Source organism: Heterocephalus glaber, unplaced genomic scaffold (genome assembly GCF_053883595.1).
Source record: "Heterocephalus glaber isolate CG9 unplaced genomic scaffold, H.glaber_assembly_v1.0 deba00001472, whole genome shotgun sequence".
Classification (NCBI taxonomy): Eukaryota; Metazoa; Chordata; class Mammalia; order Rodentia; family Bathyergidae; genus Heterocephalus; species Heterocephalus glaber.
In genome coordinates this window covers 86,822,975-86,844,640 of record NW_028258315.1, presented here as the reverse complement: position 1 = coordinate 86,844,640, position 21,666 = coordinate 86,822,975, and the positions used below count along the sequence as shown (strand labels likewise).

General features: G+C 35.0%; 1 protein-coding gene across 41 annotated transcripts in view; it reads left to right on the top strand.

Moving 5' to 3' along the window:
• Slmap (sarcolemma associated protein) overlaps positions 1-21,666 on the top strand; it is a 144,711-nt gene that overhangs the window by 69,299 nt on the left and 53,746 nt on the right. For 13 of the 41 annotated variants that reach the window (XM_087182307.1, XM_087182308.1, XM_087182289.1 and 10 more), the window contains exons 3-12: positions 2,235-2,307; positions 6,068-6,104; positions 8,391-8,453; positions 11,593-11,688; positions 12,289-12,360; positions 13,706-13,846; positions 15,589-15,726; positions 18,863-19,031; positions 19,121-19,171; positions 19,632-19,682. In XM_087182307.1, the coding sequence (XP_087038433.1) occupies positions 2,235-2,307; positions 6,068-6,104; positions 8,391-8,453; positions 11,593-11,688; positions 12,289-12,360; positions 13,706-13,846; positions 15,589-15,726; positions 18,863-19,031; positions 19,121-19,171; positions 19,632-19,682 (891 nt within the window). The remainder of the gene's footprint in view (positions 1-2,234; positions 2,308-6,067; positions 6,105-8,390; positions 8,454-11,592; positions 11,689-12,288; positions 12,361-13,705; positions 13,847-15,588; positions 15,727-18,862; positions 19,032-19,120; positions 19,172-19,631; positions 19,683-21,666) is intronic. The other 28 variants (XM_087182314.1, XM_087182315.1, XM_013065358.3 and 25 more) reach the window with 5 other exon arrangements.

The window sequence follows — 21,666 nt, the reverse complement described above, 5'->3', positions numbered from 1 at the left end:
GCCATTGAGGTGATACTCTTAAGTGAAATAAATAGGACACACATGTGTAAATACTGAATAGTTTCTCTAATGTGAGAAACTGAAAGTGTAAATAAGGACTAAAAGGTATAATAGATAATGTGAAATAGGAAGAAAAGGGGCAAAAGGGGAGGGGTAAGTGGAAGGGGTAGGGGAAAGGAAAGAAGGGAATGGTATTAATATGAGAAAATGAAAAAACGGAAACAAAGTCTTTGTAAATAGGGAGGGATGGAGGGGTTGAAGGGAGGGCAGGGGAATGGGGAAAAAATAAAACCAAGAGAGATTATGTAAAGGTGCAAATTTCCAATGATGACTGTCATTATATTGTATACCTTAAATGTACCAATAAAATTAATTTTTAAAAAATCATTAATCTGAAGAGAGTTGGTTAAATGCATGAACTCTCAAAATTTCAGAGTTAAGGACCTTTTCTGATTTTGATGCGTCATCATAGGAACCAAAAGAGCAATTAGGTATTCAGTTTTTTTTGTGTGAAGTTTTTTTGTTTGTTCATTTTTTGGTGTTGGGTGTTGAACCCAGGGCCTTCACATGGCACTACAATTAGAGCCCTATTTTATTTGAGACATAATGTCACTAAGTTCCCTAGACTAGGCTCAAATTTGCTATCCTGAGCCTTCCAGAATCCTCCAGAATCCAAGAGTGCACCTACCATGCCTTTGACCCAAAAATCTGTCTACTTTGTATTGAGTTTGATTAAAATAACATGGACATGAAAATTACTAGTGTGGAATTAGGATGATACTGTGGGGAAGCAGATAATGAGTGGTAATTTTTGGTGTAATAATGCTTCCACTATTACCTAAATTGCTTCAGTAAACCTGGCAAAGGTCAGTCTTTGGTTGTGTGAATGTACAGAAGTAAATGAAGACTTTTCTAACTTAAGTTATACACTTAACTTTTAAAAAGTATTTGGAGGGCCGGGGATTTAGCTCAGTGGTTCTGGCACCTGCCTCACAAGCGCAAGGTCCTGAGTTCGATCCCTGGTACCAAAAAAAAAAAAAAGTATTTGTAAAGTAAACTTTGCATATCTACCATCTTAGATTTCCTTGTAAAATATATAAAATTTGTATATTCAAATAGATTTTTGTCAAATTGTAAACATAAAAACAGCATATGTGTGGCTGCAAAATAAAATTTAAAAACGGGCCTGGGGATATAGCTCAGTGGCATAGTGTTTGCCTAGAGCACACAAGGCCCTAACTTCACTCCCTAGCATTACCAAAGGAAAAGATGGAAAAGAATACTTGTCTTTTTCCACTGTATCACCCTGCCTCTTTTGTGTTTATGTGTGTCCCCATGTCCATCCAGGAATTGAATCCAAAGCCTTCATACTCAGCTTTCCCCAGACCTTGATTGCTTAATTGATTGATGCATTTGTCTTTTTCTTTTTCTTTCTTTCTTTTTTTTTTTTTTCCTCTTTTGGTACGAGTGATTGAACCCAGGGCCCTGTGCTTGCTAGGCAGGTGTTCTACTGCTGAACTGTATCCTCAGCTCTTAATTTTTGTTTTGAGACAAGGTCTTGGTAAGTTGCTTGTTCATGCTGGGCTTGAACTTGTGATCTTGCTGCCTCAGAAGGAACATACATGCATCCTTCCTTCCTTCCTTCCTTCCTTCCGTCCGTCCGTCTGTCCGTCCTTCCTTCCTTCCTCCCTCCCAGAGTGCTGAGATTACAGGCCTGTGCCACCAGACCTGTCTCTTTTCCAGCTCTTTACTAGCAGGACATTATAGAGGCACTTACACTTGTCTGAAATCTTGGTTTTCTTGCCCATAAAAAAATGGGAGAAAGGCTGTATCTAACCTATGTTAGCGTTCGTGAGCCATGAGTGGGAGATTGGATGGGAACCGAAGAACTAGGAATAAGGACTATACTATATTTTAAAGGAGAATAGAACTAGGTTTGATGTCAGTAGATAGGGGCAAAAATACATTTCCCTTCCTCAGTTGTATTTCCACATATTTAGCTGGGCTTTATTGACTATAATTATAGAACAATTCTATCTATAACTACCTTGCAGTTGGGATTCATTATGGACAGGGTTGGGTATTCTCAGGGTGATGAATGTTGTCATTAAACCACTAGATTTATTTTCTTTCCCACAAGTTGTTACTTTAAGAATAAAATAATACGTTTACCTATGAGAGTTACAAAGTTTTATATTTTTAAACAATTATTTTATGTTGTTTGTTTTAACCAGTTACCCATGGGTGTATTGTTTCCACAATAAAACTTTTTCTACCAGATGGTATGGAAGCCCGACTCCGCTCAGAGTGAGTATTATTTAGTGCTGTGAAGTTTTTGGAGTAACTACCTTAGTTGATAATATTCTAGAAGATGATATACTGCTAATATTTGAGGATCATTTTAATAATATTAGAAAATTGATATGGTGCTTTTAGAATGTAATATACTCCAGTTTAAATTACTTTTTGCATCAGTTTAATGCTAGTAAATAATATATCAGAGACAGAGATTATTTTGTTTTTCAATCTAACTTTATAATTTGGATAGATAATTACTTATTTCTCAGTGTTTAGGGTATGTTTGTTACGGTGAACAGTAACTGTGTTCCTTTTGATCTGCATTGAATATAATTCTGTGATTGCATTTGAAGTTAATACCAGTGTCATAATCTTATAGGACCTTAAAGAAATCAGTATAGTTAACATACCTTATTTTGGTGGGAGTTTTTAAAAGTTTTTCTCAGTGTTTTATTGAGAATGAAACAGTCTAAATGTTTCTTTTAAAGTACAGATTTTAAAGTGTAAACATAAGACATTTGATCTTGTACTTCTTACAAATTATTATTATGAAGTATTGAAGGGAGTTGAGCAGTCTTTAGACTTTAAACTTTTTCATTTAGGGGAGGAAGCTTGAGTAGGGTGGAAGCTTGTTTTTATTCTTATGTTTTCTGTCCTTCAAAAGGTGTTTCTGTTATTATAATCTATTTTTTATTGGCAGTTTACATGATTTGAGGTATGCCAGAATGCTTAGATTTAAGGAAAAGTAGAATAGTGCCTAAGGAAGAGAGAAAGATGAAGTAGTGAGAGGTCCTACCATTACTGTGGTAATCTATACTGAGTTTTGTTAGTCATATATTTTATGCTTCAGTTAAAAGCTGCCAGATTTTTCCCTTAATTTTAAGACTAGCTGAAGCAAAGCAAAAATTTTAAAACCTTTTAAATTTAAAATATTATTACCTATTTTGGATTATAATTTATTAATATTGTTGTAAAATTTAGAGACTTTAATATAACAGCTTTTATGAACCAAGAGTTACAGTTTTGAAAAAAAAAGTTGAGGTTTTAGAAATACAGTATTAATCAACTAATGACATGTGGCTTTTTAAAGACTTTAATATTTGTTTTTGGTAATGAGAATTTTCTTTCATGAAGTTAAAAGCTTTGAGCAATTAAGTAAGGAGTCATCTGCATTCTCAGGTTCCATCTAATAGAACATGGTAATTTTTTGAAGTTTGTTTCAGTGAATTCTGTCCCTATGCTCCATTTCCCTAATCCTTTTGATCTTTACTGCTGTTTTTTTTCTCGTTGTTTGGTTTTTTTATGTGGTTAAATATTAGCATCATTTAAATTTTTGCTGCCAGTTTCATTGTATATAATCTGATTGACTTTCTGAAGAAGATGCATTTGATCAGATAATTCTCTAGAACTGGAGGAAGAGCAAAGCCTAGAAGTCGATTTGTCCAGTTCAAAGCCTGACTTTACTTGTTCTGTGATTTAATCAGGGCTCATTTTTCTCATTTGAAACATGAAGATGATTATAGTATTTATAAAGCAGATGTGATTGTGTACTTAAAGAGATTAGCTTAGTAGCCAGACATGGTGGTGAATACCTATAATCTCAGCACTCAGGAGGCTGAGACAGGGGGATCACCACAAGTTCAAGGCGAGCCTGGGCTACACAGTGAGTTCAAGCCCAGCCTGAACTATATAGTGAGACCCTGTCTCCAAAAAAGAAAAAGTTTAGCATAGTATCTGAAATATAAGTAAAGGATAAACATTGGCTATTTGTTACTATAATCTAATTTTTATTAGCAGTTTACATGGTTTGAATGCCTAGAGTTTAAATACATGGTATGGGGCCAAGGATGTAGCTCAGTGGCACAGCACCTGCCTGGCAAGCTTGACCCTCTGAGTTTGATTCCCCATACCAAAACAAATAATGAAAAACAGGGGCTGGCGATTTAGCTCAGTGGTGCCGCACCTTCCTGGCAAGTGCAAGGTCCTGAGCTCATTCCCCAATACCTGAAAAAAAAAATAGATGTTTGTGCTTGGATCACTGAGAAAGACAGATTTTAATACTATTGCTTCCATTTAGACCATGTGTGTATATCTGTAGAGAAAAGGATATATACTTAAAATGATTATATGGGTGCTTGCATTGAGTAATTTTAATGTGTTTCTTTGTTTTACTTCACATTTTTTTCAAGAAAAAATAAACTTATATTTGTCTGTCTATTTTAGTTTTATGGAGAAAAAACAACTAAAGTTGTATATAGTTGTTTTGTTTTTTTGTTTTTTGTTCTTGGTACCGGAGATCGAACTCGGGACCTTGAGCTTTCAAGGCACACGCTGGCACCACTGAGCTAAATCCCCAGCCCTGTACATAGTTTTTTAAGACCTTCACTAGGCACCAGCTTTGTTAGGCCTTGTAATAGGCTGTGGGAATTCAAAAGTGAATTGAACATAGTTCTGAGACACAGACATGTAATCAAGGTGCAGTAGGGGTTTACACAGGCTCAATGAACTCTGTATGGGTTATTACTGGTACTCAGAAAGGAGGTGGGTGCTGGTACTTAATATTCCATTTCAAGTCATACCAGATTAGTTTCTCAGCAGCTTTTATTTGTGATTAAGCAGTTGAATCTAGGAGCTTTGCACAGTCATTCTTCAACCTGGCTATCACTAGAGTGACTTCTAAGATGTGAAATGATAAGCAACTAGTAGAGGACATAGGTGGCAGCCTTGCTGTATGTCCCCTCTATCTGTCTTGAACACAATATAGCATCTTTCAGGGCACTGTAGAGTAGAGACCCTGGCTTCCTTAGCTGCTCACATCTCTTAGGACTGGTAGTAGTGATTAATTGCTTACTGTGTCCTAGACACTGTTTTAAGCTATTTATTTATATTAAAACATTTAATGCTAAAAATAATTATATGGGATTAGTTTTATAATTATCTCCCTTTTATGGATGAGGAAGCTGAGAACTATCTTAATTAAGCAATTTGCATTTCACCTGGTAAGTAGAGCCAGAATTTGGGCCCAGTGAGTATAGCTTCTGAGCCTGCATGTTTAACTGCTCTGCATTACCTGTGAGTAGTTCTTTATCAGGTCCAAAAGACAAGTACTGCCAATTTATGATGTCTATTTAATACTTTGTTCTAAAGTGATAGACCTAAGCCGGGGGCGGCGAACCTAGGCCATGCATGCCACAGTGGGCTGTTTGTATCATTGAAAGTTCTGAAAGGTTCACCATCACTGATAAGCTTTCAGTTCGCTTCTCAGGTGGCTGGGTGGGAAACAGTTCCTACTGTTTTGATCAGCTAAAGTTTTTCACCGGAACAAATTTCCATATTATAGCCTTTCTTTCCAGTTAAACTTTGTTTTTTTAAGGCTTTCCATACAGGAATGTTTAATTTCAAAAGAATTTGGTTTATATATTACAAAATTGAATATGAGTTACTTAAAGAGCATATTTTTCTCTATAGAAATACTTACAATGAAGGAAGTCATTGTAGCCCTCAGTAAGTAGTAGGTCCTCAAAAGGCATTCACTATGTTTTGGACTTGAAATTTGTTTTTAGAAATTATTCTTGTATAAAAAGTAGCTTTTTATATTTATTTTGTTTTCTGAGATGTTAATATATTTATGAAAATATTAAAATATAATTTGCATTATTTTAATTATATAAAGAAATATATCAGTTTTGTGGTTAAGATATTCTAGTAGGTCACATTATTTCCCCCATTGTCAGGAAATTAGATAAAAATTCTAAATTTTACTTTTCAGTGTCATCCATGCTCCATTACCAAGTCCTGTTGACAAAGTAAGTTGCTAATGATTATTTTTTCCAAACTCAGTTATATTGCTTTGAAAATATTTGTTTTTAATATATTTTACTCAGAAACTTCTCTTTTATAAACCAAACAGGACATATATACCTATCTAGTTAATTCAGTCTTCTGAACTTCAATATCTAGAGAATTTAGAATGGATGTTTCTTCAGAAAAAGCCTTTGTTATCTCAAGTAAACTGTTTTCTGTATAAATTTGTTTCACCTATTTTGTGCCTAGCCAGAGAGGTAAGGGGTAATGTTAGCCATTTCTTTTTATTCTGAGATACAGTTCTGTCCAGAAATTTATGAAAGCTTTCTACCAAAATATTTCACTCAACATTTACCCATTTAAGGAAGAAGCACAGACGTATAACTTATACATTTTTTTAAAATTATCTTTGAAGATTGGTTTAACATGTTCTGATCAGAAACATTGCAGTAGTTCCTTTCTAAAAAACATTTTGTTTTTGGTATCAGGTATTGAACTCAGGAACTTGCTCTTGCCAGGCAGGCGCAGCACCGCTGAGCTATATCCCTAGCCCTAAAAAATATTTTTGTTCAGAAATAATGGTGCATTAAACCAGAGGTATCATTGCTAAATAGCAAAAAGAAAAAGTAAAAACAAAACATCTTTTGCATCATTTAACGTTAATGTGGGTAATTATTAGTATAATAACTATTGGGGAAAATATTTTATAATTTTTCTTCCATCTGGATGAAGAGTGAATGCTTGAAACTGAAATTGTCTCTTAGATTCCTCTTTAGAGGTAAAAGTTGTTAATTATCTACTTCTGCAATACCAAGAATTATTTCAGAAGTAAATAGTAGCCTTGTTTACAACTAATTTTATTTTATTTTATTTTTATTTTTTTGTTTACAACTAGTTTTAAAAAATAGGGCCGGGGATTTAGCTCAGTGGTGCCGCTGCCTGCCTCACAAGCCCAAGGCCCAGAGTTCGATCCCTGGTACCAAAAAATAATAATAATAATAATAATGCCAACTCCTTTAGTCAGTATGTTAATAAAGATATACTTTCTGAGCTTAATAAGGAATGATAGTGTAACATCATAAATAAGTTAACATAGTGGGCTTATTAGCTTTGAGGAATTGGGTAAATATTACGGCAGCCTTTCAAGTGTGGCCCTCTCTTCCCCCTCCATTCTATGTTCTACAGTCTTGGAAACTCCTTATAGAAAGTATTTCTTTTGAGTTCAAAGCAGTTTGATACCCTTACTATTGTTTAAACACAATTATTTTCTGTTGCTTCATTAAAATGTGCTTATTAAGAAAAGACAAAATTATTTTCATTGTCTCTGTCCACTAGTGTGAGATTTCATGCTCCCCCCCAACACACACAAGAATAACATTTTGAAGATGTTACTTTTTTTTTTTCTTTGGTACCGGGGATCAAACTCGGGACCTTGTACTTGCGAGGCAGGTGGTGGAACCACTGAGCTAATTGTCTTTATGATATAAATTTGTGATTTGGCTTATCTGGGAATGTCATCATGAGTAGCACTTGTTCCACTACCCTGCTTATCAATTTCATACTTATCAGCATAATACCATTTATAAATTCCAAGCATAGAACAGAAATAATTTGAGAACTAGGGAAAATGATTTTTTTTTTTTTTTTTTTTGGTACTGGGGATCAAACTCAGGAGGTCCTTGCACTTGCAGGGCAGGCGGCGGAACCACTGAGCTAAATCCCCGGCCCATTTTTAAAAATAATTTTTATCTGCATATTTAAGTAAATAGACACTTCAAGGAGTTGGTTTCTCTCTCTTTTTTTGGTACCGGGGATCAAACTCAGGACCTTGCTCTTGCAAGGCAGGCGCGGTGCCACTGAGCTAAATCTCTGGCCGCCTTTTTTAACCAAAACTAGTATATTTATCCATGCATGTTCAAGCATACATGTAAAGACTTCTAAAGAAAACTATGCTGAAATACCATAAGCTGTACAAAAAGTCAGCTAACACATTAAAATGTTATATGACAAAGGATAGACATTCTTAATATATAAAGAATTTAAACCAAGAAAAAGGGCAAGCTCTCCAAAACAGTAAGAGGACAAAAACATACGAATAAGCAGTTCTCAAAAGAATGAATAGAAATGAAAAATCAACATGAAAAAACACCCTTCACTAAGCTTTTTCTGTAATTAACTAGCAAATATCTTAAATAGTAATTTTAAATTCTGGGTGATTGTGGTTTCTCTTTAATGTCTTTTATAAACTGTTTTCTGTTACTGTTGACACTGTATCATTTTACTTCTAGGTTGCTGCTAACACTCCAAGTATGTACTCTCAGGAACTATTCCAGCTTTCTCAGTATCTACAGGTAAAAGTAGATCTTGAGAATTTTGAGTCTTTAGGAATAGAATTAAACATCCTAGTTTTTATTTTGCTAGTTCACAAATTCAGGATACATGTACACATGACTGCATACAAGTTCAAAATAAATATCTTTTCAAAGAAGAGCAAAGGATTAAAAATAGGCCTTATGAAGGAAAAAAAGGCCAGCATTTTTAAATTTAAAGAAGACAAACTTCTGTACAAGAAAACTTTTTTTTTCCAAAACGAGAATGTTCCAAAGTAGTTCTTTATCTGTAGATGCTTTCAAATAAAATTAAACCGGGGTGATTTTGGTTGCTTAATATTAATAGCATAAGGGGGCAGGGATTTAGCTCAGTGGCACCATGCCTGCCTTTCAAGCACAAGGTTCTGAGTACCACACACACAAAAAATTAATAGCATATAATTATATAGTGCTTATTGTATACCAAGCTCTACTTTAGGACTTTATGTGTATTCATGTAATCTTTGCAATAGTCCTATAATGTACATATTTCATTCCCACTTTTACAAGAATAATAATCAAGGGACAGAAAGATTTAATAATTTACACAGTATCACACATCTAATAATACATGATAGAGCTGAGATTTGGACCTCGTCTGAGTTTTCATTAATTTAATAGTCAAACCTGAGTCTCTTCTGTACTGTGCTGCTGGATCCATATAGAAAGACTTTTGATAGACCAGATACTTGGAATGGGTTCCAAAAGCAGTTAATTGTATATTTAAAGTTCTATACAAAAGCAAACAAGTGTTATTTTTCTCCCTGGCTTATACAGATTTGGGCTGGATTATGGTGAGAGAGTATGGGAAGTCAATCACGGAGAGCAGATCTACTTCAATTAAGAATGTACACTTCTGGACCAGGGATTTAGCTCAGTGGTACTGTGCCTGCCTCACAAGCGCAAGGTCCTGAGTTCAGTCTCCGGTACCAAAAAAAAAAGAATGTATACTTCTGTGAAAATGAACAGAAAATAATCAATGCATTAATTTGTATCTTACAATGTTGCATGTTTGTCCCTTAGTAGAGTATTTAAGAGCATGGGCACTAGCCAGAATTCCCTAGACTTGATCTTCTGAAAAAGTTGTTTAAAATGTTTGAGACTTGTTTTCTTCATCTAAGAAATGAGTTGAATTGAGCAATAGCACTTACCTCCCTGAATTGTAAAGAACACGTAAAGCACTTAGAACAGTGGTGGCACATAAAATGTATGCCATAAATGTCAGTAGTTATCTTCTATTCAATAGAAGCCACATAAATTGACCTAGGTCTCTCATTAGAGGTGGAAGAAAACAGATTAATTAGGTCTGCACTTCATATTTCATATGAGAAATATAGGCCCTAGAAAGGTTAAATAATTTCTCCAAGGCTATAGATTATTGCTCTAGTCATCATGAATTGCAATCCCTTGGCTCTTACTCTTCAACTTTCTTGTCAGTTCTTTGAATATCCACTTATTATTCTAAGACTTTGAGAGAAATTGCACCAATCTTGTCTGTATACATGCTTATTGAATTGTCAAACTTCTTTTTTTTTTTTTTTAGTCCTTTTTTTTTTTTTTGCAGTACCGGGGATTGAACTCCAGACCTTGTGCTTGCAAGGCAGGCGCAGCACCACTGAGCTAAATCCCCAGTCCTAAACTTCTAATGTAAATTGTTAACCATTTATATAAAAGCTGGAATACATGCATTTCATGCTTTAAAACTAATAAAACAGCATTTTTGGAGGTGCTGTATTTCTGTTAGAATGTGGTTCATATGGTTAAGAAGCGAATAGAATTGAATTTCAAGAAGTGAAATTGCACCATCTAGTGGAGGTGGATTTTAAAGCTATGGTTGGTGGTTTTTTTCAGTAAAACATTTTGCATTTGTGTAATTTCCTGCATATTAGGGATCTTTTAGAATCTTAAAATAGACCTGATAAATAGTCTCTTTCAATTGTAAGCTTTTAAAAATGTGGACTCTGAGGCTGGTCCAAGTGTAGTGGTGTTTAAAAATGTGGACTCTGAGATGATGTGGGTTTTATAAAATACCTTAATCTACATTTTTAGAGTTATATTAAAACATAGTTTGTACTTCTAATTAGACCAGATTTTTCCATAATCATTATTTATTAAGGATGTGGAAAGCAATACATTCATGCTTTAAACCTCAAGTAGTGTCTTTGAAGTATATACTTATCTGTTGAAGTGATTCAAAGATAGTAGGGTGGTAAGTGTTCTTTGGATAATGACAGGAAGAGAAGAAGGTGAAGGTGTGCCAAAGCCACAAATACTGTGAACATTTCACCTTGATTCCCAATGAAGGAGACTATTGACAGATACTAAATATAAACAAGTCACCTAGAGATCAGGTTTTGCTTACCAATGTCTTTCTCTGTAAAATAGTACTTTGGAGGGCCAGGGATTTAGCCCAGTGGCACCACGACTGCCTCGCAAGCGCAAGGTCCACAGTTCAATTCCCAGTACAAAAACAAACTATATATATATATATATATATATGTATATGTATATATATATATATGTATATGTATATATATATATATGTGTGTATGTATATATATATATATGTGTGTGTATATATATATATATAAAAAACTTTGAGCTGCTGTGTATAACTTTTTGACCCCTTTACTACATTGAATCAATATTTGATGAACTTTTAGTTATTTGGGACATATATGGATGGATACATAACTATTTTAGACATCATATTGTGCAGATAAGCCATTATAAAGTGTCTTTGATACTTACCAGATTATTTTCTTAGTTTGGAGTGAGTGTGTTCTGAGATACAATCATAGTTTATATGTGAGTATTTGTGTGATATATAAAATGCAATCCTAAAATTATTAGTAAAAAGAAAAAAAAAAGAACAAGTGACTTCTGTCTCAGAGGAAGCTACAGCTAGAGTAACTCTAAAAGCAGTACTTAAAGCCCAACAGATGATCCTAAAATGTTGTAGCCTGTATATATTTAAAAGGATTATCAAGTTTGGAATACTTTGAAACACATCAAGGGGAATGTAATATGAGAATATATTCACAATGTGCTGAAAATTGATTACTCTTCAAAGGAATTGTTCTGAGTTTATTATAGTCTCTTTTGTGATTTGTAATAATAGGAGGCCTTACATCGGGAACAGATGTTAGAACAGAAGTTAGCCACGCTTCAGCGGCTACTGGCCATCACGCAAGAGGCTTCGGATACCAGTTGGCAGGTATTCCAGTTGTCTTTATATTCAGCAAGCATTTAAAAGTTTAATATTCCTTTCGATCTCCAGTACCAAAGAAAACCCAAAAACAAATAAAAGTTTAATATTCCTTATGTGTTGTATGAACTAAAACTAAAATTTTTTGGCAAAGGCAGTGTTTTCTAAACTAAAGAGCAGATATTGATGTTAGCATTTTACAGTGGATGTTGGTCAGGTTTTTTGTTAACTTGTTTGCTTGTTTGTTTTAAGACAGAAGTGTTTACCATGTTTTTTAATAAGAGTCTTCCACCCCTCCCCTCCAGCAAGGAGCAAGAAAGATGCAAAGAATGCAGGGTACATTGTATGGGGGGTACAGAAGAAGGAGGAGGAGAACGCTGAGGGGAAAGAGGGAAAAGCAGCAAATGAGAGACAGGCAAGGGGAGTGGGCAGGGACCATCATGCCAGCCCCAGCTGAGCCAGGGAAGCAGCTATGATGCTCCCTGTTGCCATCGTTGGTCAGCCTTATAATTTTTTTATTGTTGTTGTTGCCAGTATATATGATATATGTGATATGTGTTTTTAATCACTCTGAGGTTTTATTTATATTTGATTTTTCTTCTTCAACAGGCTTTAATAGATGAAGATAGACTCTTATCACGGTTAGAAGTTATGGGAAACCAATTACAGGCATGCTCCAAAGTATGTAACTCAAGTACATAAAGAAGACTGCATAGGGTTTTTTAATGTACTTTTGGTTCTTTGACTGTTATTTTGAGTATATGCTAAAATTTTATACATTTTCACTGTTCTTTTAAATCTGTTATCAAAAGAAATTTTAAGCATACCTATAAGTAGAAAGAATTATATAATGAATGCCCATATACGAGTCTGTTTTTTCTGTCACAGTTGATATTTATTGAGGAAACTGGGTCATTATTTTGTTGCCATCAACGCTTCATGGGTGGTATTGTGTTCATTAGCAAAAGGCAACATAATGTCTAGTTGTCTGTCCCTTTTTTTAAATTTTGGAGACAGGGTCTCACTTTATAGTGCAGGCTAGCCTCGAATTTAACTGCAATCCTCATGCCTCAGCTTCCAAAGTGCTGGGATTACAGACATGTACCATAATGCCTGGCTTTGTCTGTCCTTTTTGGGATTTTATCATTCATTAAAAGTTATAAAGGGCCAGGGATTTAGCTCAGTGGTTCCGCTGCCTGCCTCACAAGCACAAGATCCTGAGTTCAATCTCTGGTACCAAAAAAAAAGTTATAAAAATGGTGATATAATTCTATTATTGCTTCATTCATTTAGCTGGATTACTTCTTCAAAGAGAAGTTTTTGCTTATTAACCTTGGGGTACATTTTCTATGGGAAAAATAAGGCAGATGGTTTTCTTCCCTTATTTACTAGATTTACTAGTTTCTTTTTATCCACCAAAGAATGACCATGAAGCAGTTTCTGTCGCCACATAGATTTAAACATATTTGATGTGTTTCAGTCTATTATACTGTTTTCCTTATTGATATTCAAATTATCCCATTTTCAGTGTAGGTGAACCTCTTTAGGGTGGTTCTCTTTGTGGAACTGTGGCAGACTTTGACAGCTTCCTGCCCTCAAACTAAACAGGATATTCCAAGCTCATTTTGTACATTTCTTGCCCCAGATACGGAGTCCACTTTTTTAACCATGGTTTAAAATGCTTGATGTGTTTGAAGGTAATTGATTATGTTTTACCACAAAAGTAAGTATGGTGGCTTGCAGAGAATATGACAGATATGAGTAATTAATTTTGTATATTTGAGAGAAATTCTCAGTTGCGTTTGAACTTTTTTCTGTTGGAAGTAGGAATTAATACCATTATAAAAGCATAATTTATTGATATATTTTAAAATACAGCTTCAGTTAATATAGGATCACTTCATTTGTGTTTAAAGGTACCTTCACATATAATTTTAAAAGCATTATAATGTGCCTTTTTTCAAATGGTAGGAAGCTTTTTTAAAAAAAAAAAAACTTGGCTGTAATTATAAATGTTTTATTCTAGAATCAAACAGAAGATAGCTTACGGAAGGAGCTTATAGCATTACAAGAAGATAAACACAACTATGAGACAACAGCCAAAGAATCCCTGAGGCGAGTTCTTCAGGAAAAAATAGAAGTGGTTAGAAAACTTTCGGAAGTTGAGGTATTTCACTTTTAAAAATACTAAATAATAGTATGATTCTTTAAGAATTTCAAACATAGGAGCCTGGGGATTTAGCTCAGTGGTTTCGCCTCCTGCTGCACAAGTGCAAGGACCCAAGTTCAATCCCCAGTACCAAAAAAAAAAAAAAGATAAAAAAAAAAAAAGAATTTCAAACATTCCAAGAGTCTTTAAACTTAGTTATTATCATATAGCTAGGAAATATTTTCTGTCAGTCTGATGGGAAGGAGCAGGTATGCTGCTTTCATTGGTAAGAATTCCCAACATAACCATTTGTATTCTGGTGCTTATAGTCTCAAGTCAGTGACTAAGGAAATAAAAACCTAATCAAGAAATCTTACTGTTTATACTCTGGCATTCAGCCTTTATGTAATGGACCATGATGTGTGCCAGGGAATTGATCTTCTGTCACAAGATCTTTTTTATTCCCCCTCTGTATGGGGATTGAACCCAGGGCTTCACACATGCTAGGCTAGTGCTCTACCACTAACCCTTTTTATTTTATTTTGAGACAGTTTCACTGAGTTGCCCAGGCTGGCCTCAAACTTGTGATCCTCCTGCCTTAGCTTCCCTTAGCTTCCTGAGTAGCTGGCATTACAAATGTGCAGCACTGCACCTGCCTGGCTCCTTCCTTCCTTCCTTTCCTTCTTTGTTCTCTCCCCTCCCCTCCCCTCCCCTCCCTTCCCCTCCCTCCCTCCCTTTCTTCCTTTCTTCTTGGTCATTGTAAGGTAGGAATTTAGACTACATGTTCCTACTTTACCCATCCTCCAGAGAGGAGATCCAAGTTGTCTTATACTTTGGAGATTCAAAGCAGAAGTCTCCAAGATCCTTTCCAGATCCTTTAGGAACAGTCACAATGTGATTCTTGGGACTGAGGGTGTAGCTCAGTGGTAGAGCACATGCTTGGCAAAACCCTGGTTTCAATTGCCATTATAAGAGAGATGGAGGGGGAGGGAAAGAAAGAGGAGACAGGTGAATTCTTATTGCTTTAAAAAAAAACAAAACGTTATGTGAGTCACTCCTTTGAACCATTGCAAAATGAACAGAAATTAATGTCCATTCATCATAGACTAAATAGTAAGCTTATCCTTAATACTATAATAATTTCTGTAATGGCCTCATCACATAGTGCCTGGTTCATTATTTGACATAAGGGGAAATTGCTGCAACTGCTGCATATTTTTAAACTTAGTTTAAGAATTGATAGATTTAAACTGGGCACAGTGGTACATACCAGTAATCCCAACTACTTAGAAGGCTGAGGCAGGAAGATCACAACTTTACAGCCAGATTGGGCAATTTAGACCTGGTCTTTAAAAAAAATAGGCTGGGCCAGGGATTTAGCTCAGTGGTTCCGCCGCCTGCCTTGCAATCTCAAGGTCCCGAGTTCGATCTCCGGTACCAAAAAAATAAATAAAATTTTAAAACAGGCTTACAATATTTTCAAGACTAAAGCTATACCTGCTAACCTTTTGGAAGTACAGTTATATAAAGGTAGCATCCTCTTCCTGCCTCACTCTCCCCTGAACTTTTTAAGTTATGTTTTAGTATGTACCTGAAGTGAAAGTCTTATATTATTTAGCTCAGCTTTAATAAAGTTCAGGGTAGATACTGATTTAGAATAGCCCCATAGAATTAAATTTTTATGAAATGAATTTGGAAGGAATTCTAAATAATAAATGTGCTTTTATTCTAAATAAGTTGTCTATGAACTTGCATTGCAGCGAAGTCTCAGTAACACTGAAGATGAATGTACCCACCTGAAAGAAATGAATGAACGGACTCAGGAAGAATTAAGAGAATTAGCCAATAAATACAATGGAGCTGTTAATGAAATTAAAGATTTATCTGATAAATTAAAGGTATGTATTTATCCAGGCTGACGGTATGTTAAGCTAATTATCTGTAACACACTGGACAGCTTACAAGTTTGGGTATTGCTTGCTGTATATGTCACAAGCCCTAGTCAAAATATATCACAAGGGCATAGTAACAAAAAAATCATGGTACAAGTATAAACATACAGACATACGCTAGGCGTGTTGGCACGTGCCTATAATCCTAGCACTTGGGAAGCTAGGTCAGGATCACTGAGTTTGAGACCAGCTTGGGCTACATAGTGAGTTCAAGGCCAGCCTGCACTACAAAGTGAGACCCTGTCTCAAAAAAAAAAACAGAAGTTAAAAAATAAATAAACATAGAGACATAGACCAACAGAATAGCGTGAAGGACAGAGAAACAAATCCACACAACTATAGTTGTCTGATTCTTGACAAAAGAATCATTATATTAGAAAAAAGACAGCCTCTTTAATAAATAGTCCTGAGAAAACTAGATATCTAGATGTAAAAGACTGAAACTAGATCCTTATATCTCACTGTATACAAAAATCAATTCAAAATGAATCACACAGCTAAAACAAATCACAGAGCTGAAACTTTGGAACTGCTAGGAAAAAACGTAGACCCTTGAAATCATGGGTACAGGCAAAGACTTCCTGAATGGAACTCCAGTAGCATAAGAAATAATAGCAAAAATAAATGGTACTACAACAAATTAAAGAGCTTCTGCACAGCAAAAGAAACAAGAGTGAGGAAACAGCCTACAGAATGGGAGAAAAATCTTTGCCAGCTACTTCTCTGACAGATGATAATGTCCAGAATATATAAAGAACTCAACTTAAAACTAAGGAAACAAATAATCCAACCAAGAAATGGACAAATGAACTGAAATAGGCACTTTTCTAAGGAAGTACAAGTGGCCAGTAAATAAATGAAAAGATGTTCAGCATCTTCAGACATCAGGGAGCCCAGCCTGAGCAACTGACACCCTGTCTCAAAATAAAATAGGGATATAGTTTGGTGCTAAGGCCCTAGGTTCAATCCTTTGTACCAAAAAGGGAGCAGAGGGTAGGGGTGAAGGTACCACTACATAAGTGAGTGAATGAATGAATGAATGAATGCTGGCAAAAATGGCGGGGGGAGCTTAGACACTGTTGGTGGGAATGTGAATTAGTACAGCCACTATGGAAGTCAGTATGGAGGTTCCTCAAAAAACTAAAAATACAGCTATCACTTGATCCAACTATATCATTCCTCAGTGTACTTCTCAAAGAATGATAGCCCACATATTATAGAGAAAATGATCAAAGTATGTTATGTGCATGTACAAATATGCCAACATGAAACCCACTATTCTGGATAACTGTGTACTAATAAAAAATGCCTTTAAAAAAGTTTAGGTGTTGCTTAGTGATTGTTTATGTAAAATGTAATAATGAGCCAGGTGCAGTGGTACACACCTGTAATCGTAACACTATGGAAGCCTGAGACAGGAAGATTCCAATTTCAAGCCTAGCCTAGGCAACTTAGTGACTTAGTAAGACCCTGTTTTAAAAATTTAAAAAGGCGGGGCTGGGGATTTCACTCAGTGGTTCTGCCGCCTGCCCTGCAAGCGCAAGGACCCAAGTTCGATCCCCGATACCAAAAAAAAAAAAAAAAATTTACAAAGGCTGGAGATATATAGCTCAGTGTAAAGGTCCTGGTTCAGTCCCCAGTACTGGGGAAAAAAATTGGTAATGTTTGACATTTATAGTAAAAAATAAGGTGTTTGTATTCTTTTTTGTCCCAACCTCTATTACCATAAGTAATTGAAAGCCTATAAATTCTGATACGTTTCCTCTAGGTGTCAGTGTAGTCTGTGCTTTACAATAGGCTTTTTTTTTTGTACCAGGGATCAAACTCGGGACCTTGCACTTGTGAGGCAGGCATGGTGCCACTGAGCTAAATCCCTGGCCCAAACTATACAAATTTTTTTTTTCTTGTACCAAGGATCAAACTCAGGACCTCGCACTTGGGAGACAGGCAGCACCACTGAGCTAAATCACTGGAACAGTAGGCATCTTTTTTTTTTTTTTTTTTTTGGTACCTGGGATTGAACTCAGGACCTTGCACTTGTGAGGAACCACTGAGCTAAATCCCCAGCCCCAGTAGGCATCTTTTAAATTTCAACAGTATGGGCCAGGAATTTAGCTCAGTGGTTCCAGCACCTGCCTCGCAAACACAAGGTCCCAAGTTCGATCCCCAGTACCTAAATAAATAAATAAATTTCAACAGTAAGTAGTTGAGAATCAGTAAGACCTGAGATATTCAAATGGGTTCTTTAAACCTGAAACTGCTTATTTTTAGGCCATATTAAAGGCAAGGTCCAGCTATTTAGTGCTAAAACAAGCCCAGGGGAATCTTGGAGTAATCTGTTTGACTCCTGATGGGATATGGCTTATTCTACTTCAGCTGCCATTACCTGTAGTGATGGGACGTTTAAGGACAGATCAGACTGTAGGGTAATGTCTAGTTGATCCTTTACATCTTACTATAATTCAGACCATGGACTGAGTACCTAGGAGATAAGCATTTGTTAGAGAAGACCAGAGCATAGCTGTCTTCTGTGTTGTTAGTTAACTTCTGATAGTTTTAAAGATTGGTCTTACTAGGGCCTGGGATTTAGCTCAGTGGTTCAGCTGCCTGCCTTGCAAGTGCAAGGTCCTGAGTTCGATCCCTGGTACCAAAAAAAAAAAAAAAAAAAAAAGATTGGTCTTACTAAAAGGAAGTCTTTTTGAAAGGGCTTGTGCCATCATCCCTTTAGCTGAACATAATTTTGTTTAAACTTTCAGAATAAGTTCCATTTTAGAACTTAAAAATAAATTGCAATAGTGGTAGTTACAGGAGAAAATATTACTTCCCACTTAAAAACTGTTGAATATTCTTCTTTGACCCTTTATCTTTCTGTGGGTGTTTACAGAGTAGTAACCCCAGTGCAGATCACTTTTTACATTTTGTTTTGTCTTCTTTACTGGTTTAGAAAAACTGCTTTATAAATACATTGTATAGTTTTGACTACATTCCTTGGAATTTTAAGTGAATAAGCAATCCTGGCTAAGGCCTCTTAAAACAAGATCAGGTTTTTGTTAAGTAACTGAATCTTCTTCATCCTCGACAGGTAGCAGAGGGAAAACAAGAGGAAATCCAGCAGAAGGGACAAGCTGAGAAGAAAGAATTACAGCATAAAATAGATGAAATGGAAGAAAAAGAACAGGAGCTCCAGGCAAAAATAGAAGCTTTGCAAGCTGATAATGACTTCACCAATGAGAGGCTAACAGCTTTACAAGGTAAGTTACCTAATTCAGAAATTCATTAGACTAGATTATTTTTTTCTTTTTGTCTGTGAAATATCTTTTTCTTGGAATTTTATTTACAGTACGGTTAGAACATCTTCAGGAGAAAACTCTTAAAGAATGCAGCAGCTTAGGTAGGTGTCATCCACATTTCTTATTTGAAGCTGAGTTTAATCATTAAATTTTTTACCTTGTTTACTGTCTCACATATCTTACATATCTCACATTGGGTACTTATTTTTTATAAGGATGTTTTATATATTAGGTATAAAATGCTGCACTCTCAGAAAAGTTCCCTTTAAAATATAGTTGATTGCCACTAGTGGGCACCATTGTTTAATCCTTGAAAATGAATGAAATTTCTACATCTGAAATATTCTACTTAAATCCATGAACAGTAGGACTCATGCATTCATTGGAAGGCAACTAAGCTTGAACTAGTAGAAAATGGCAAGTTGAACCTTTCTTGTAAAAATAAAGTGTTCAGTACAAACTTACTATGAGTAGGAAAAGGAAATGCCCTGGTTATACTTGAGACCAATTTTAAAGAAATACTTGCTTTGATCAGGCAATGATATACTGTCTTAATCCTAGGGATACAAGTTGATGACTTCTTACCTAAAATAAATGGGAGCACAGAAAAAGGTAGTGTAAAAAACTTAAATATTTTTCTCTCATGATATCCTTTTATTATTTGAGTAGGTTAGGGAGCTCAGGGTATTAAGGTTTTAAATGTTTAGAATGAAAAGTATACTGTACAGAGACTGCTGAATTTTATCTTTTAAAATTAGGCTTCCTAGGCTGGAACTGGAACTTAGTGATAGAGTGCTTGCCTAGCATGTGCAAGGCTCTGAGTTCACTCTCCAACACACAAAAACAAACAAAAATATGAAACAACTAAAATAAGGTTTCCTTTTATTTTCAAAGATATAATGCTCTCATCCATTCTTAGATACGCTATATTATATGGAAATTTCAATTGCTCAAATATAAGAAAATCATAAAGTTCAGTGTTAGCAATGGCTTATATAATACAGCTCTTTTCCTCCCACTCTGTTTTTCAAAGCTATACTACTATTTTTTTTCATCAAGTTCTGGCTCCAGACCCCTATTTTTAATGTGTGAGTTCATTTAACAGATCATTGAGCCCTCGGACATGTCATAGAAACTATTTTTGTCTATCTATTTCATTGACCAAAAACACAGTCATTTCTTCCATCAGAAAAATCTTTTATTAATTCTTGGCTGTGTGACCTCCTTTTTTTTTTCTGTGATAGCATGGGTTCATTCTTACTAAAAACTTGTAGCTACTATGTATTGGTTTTCATTGCTACATGGAGGGCTTTTTACCCAGTAACTTCTATAGTCCTTCATTCTTGAATATCGCTGTTGACCTTTTACTCCTTTTCATCCAGCATCAGTTGAGCACCAACAATGTGCTGGATCCTGCATTAGATGCTTGGAGTACCAAAAGAATAAAATTGTTATCTGTGTATACTGATCTGTGTGCATATCATCACAGTTTTTATACAAAAATTAAAGAGGGATATCAGGGTCAGTACTAGAACTTCCTGTTAAATGCTTTTTCTATGTATCAGGGGATCTTTACAGTTCCTGGGAAGGACTAAAACTGGTAGTATTAGGGAAGTGGTTTGTTTTGTTTTTGTTTGGCTGGTTTTTAATGAAGAACTGGTAGAATAGACATAAGAAATCATGTATATGTGAGCTGCAAGGTCAAGACCTAATACATATTGAATCTTAGAACTTTCAATTAAGAAAGAAATTTCTTTAATCATTGCTATTTGACATTTCTGTGTATGTTTGTAAATTATATTGCTTTTTCTAAATTCCCAATTTGATCAAGTTTCAATTTGAGAATTTTTAAAGGTGTAGTTTATATTCATTATACCAAAATTACTAGTTGCCATTCATTAAATATATCTAGCAAACATGTAAAATGAATTAATCCTCATATCCTAAAATTTTATCTCCTTTAAATGATTTTATATTTTGTTATTTTGCCTTTCTGTTTCTGGCATATATATTTTTTAATCAAATCTGTTATTATTCTCTTGATTTGAATATCTATTATTAATAGTGTTGATCTAAGCTGAGAATGTGTTTCTTAAGTTGAGAATCCTTATACATCCATAGAACCACCTTTTTACTATTTAGAGTTGTCAAATTACTGTTAAAACTTTTCCCAGTTCCAATCGATTTAAGAGAATAGACTATTTTTAAAATGTAGAACAGTTGTAGATTCCTTAATTTAAGATTAAATAAGATATTTTAAATACTTAAGGTAACTGCTTTCTATAATTATTATTCCCTTATTGGTGTATTTATTGTTTTGGTGGTGATAAAGAGTAGTGTGAGATTAGTTAATAGGCAATTTTAAGAGAAACTAAGTGAATTTCTGAATATACACAAAACCTTCATTATACCAGATTTAGTTAGACTGGACTTTGAAATAAAATGGGTCACTTACTCCATTCTGAATCACTTGTAATAGTTTTCTAAAATCCACAGCCATAATATTATATGATTTTCAAACTAAAATTATTCTTTAGTAGAGAAAACACAAAGTATAGTTGTAAAAGAATATTTTTAAAATGTCTAGAGATGTTGA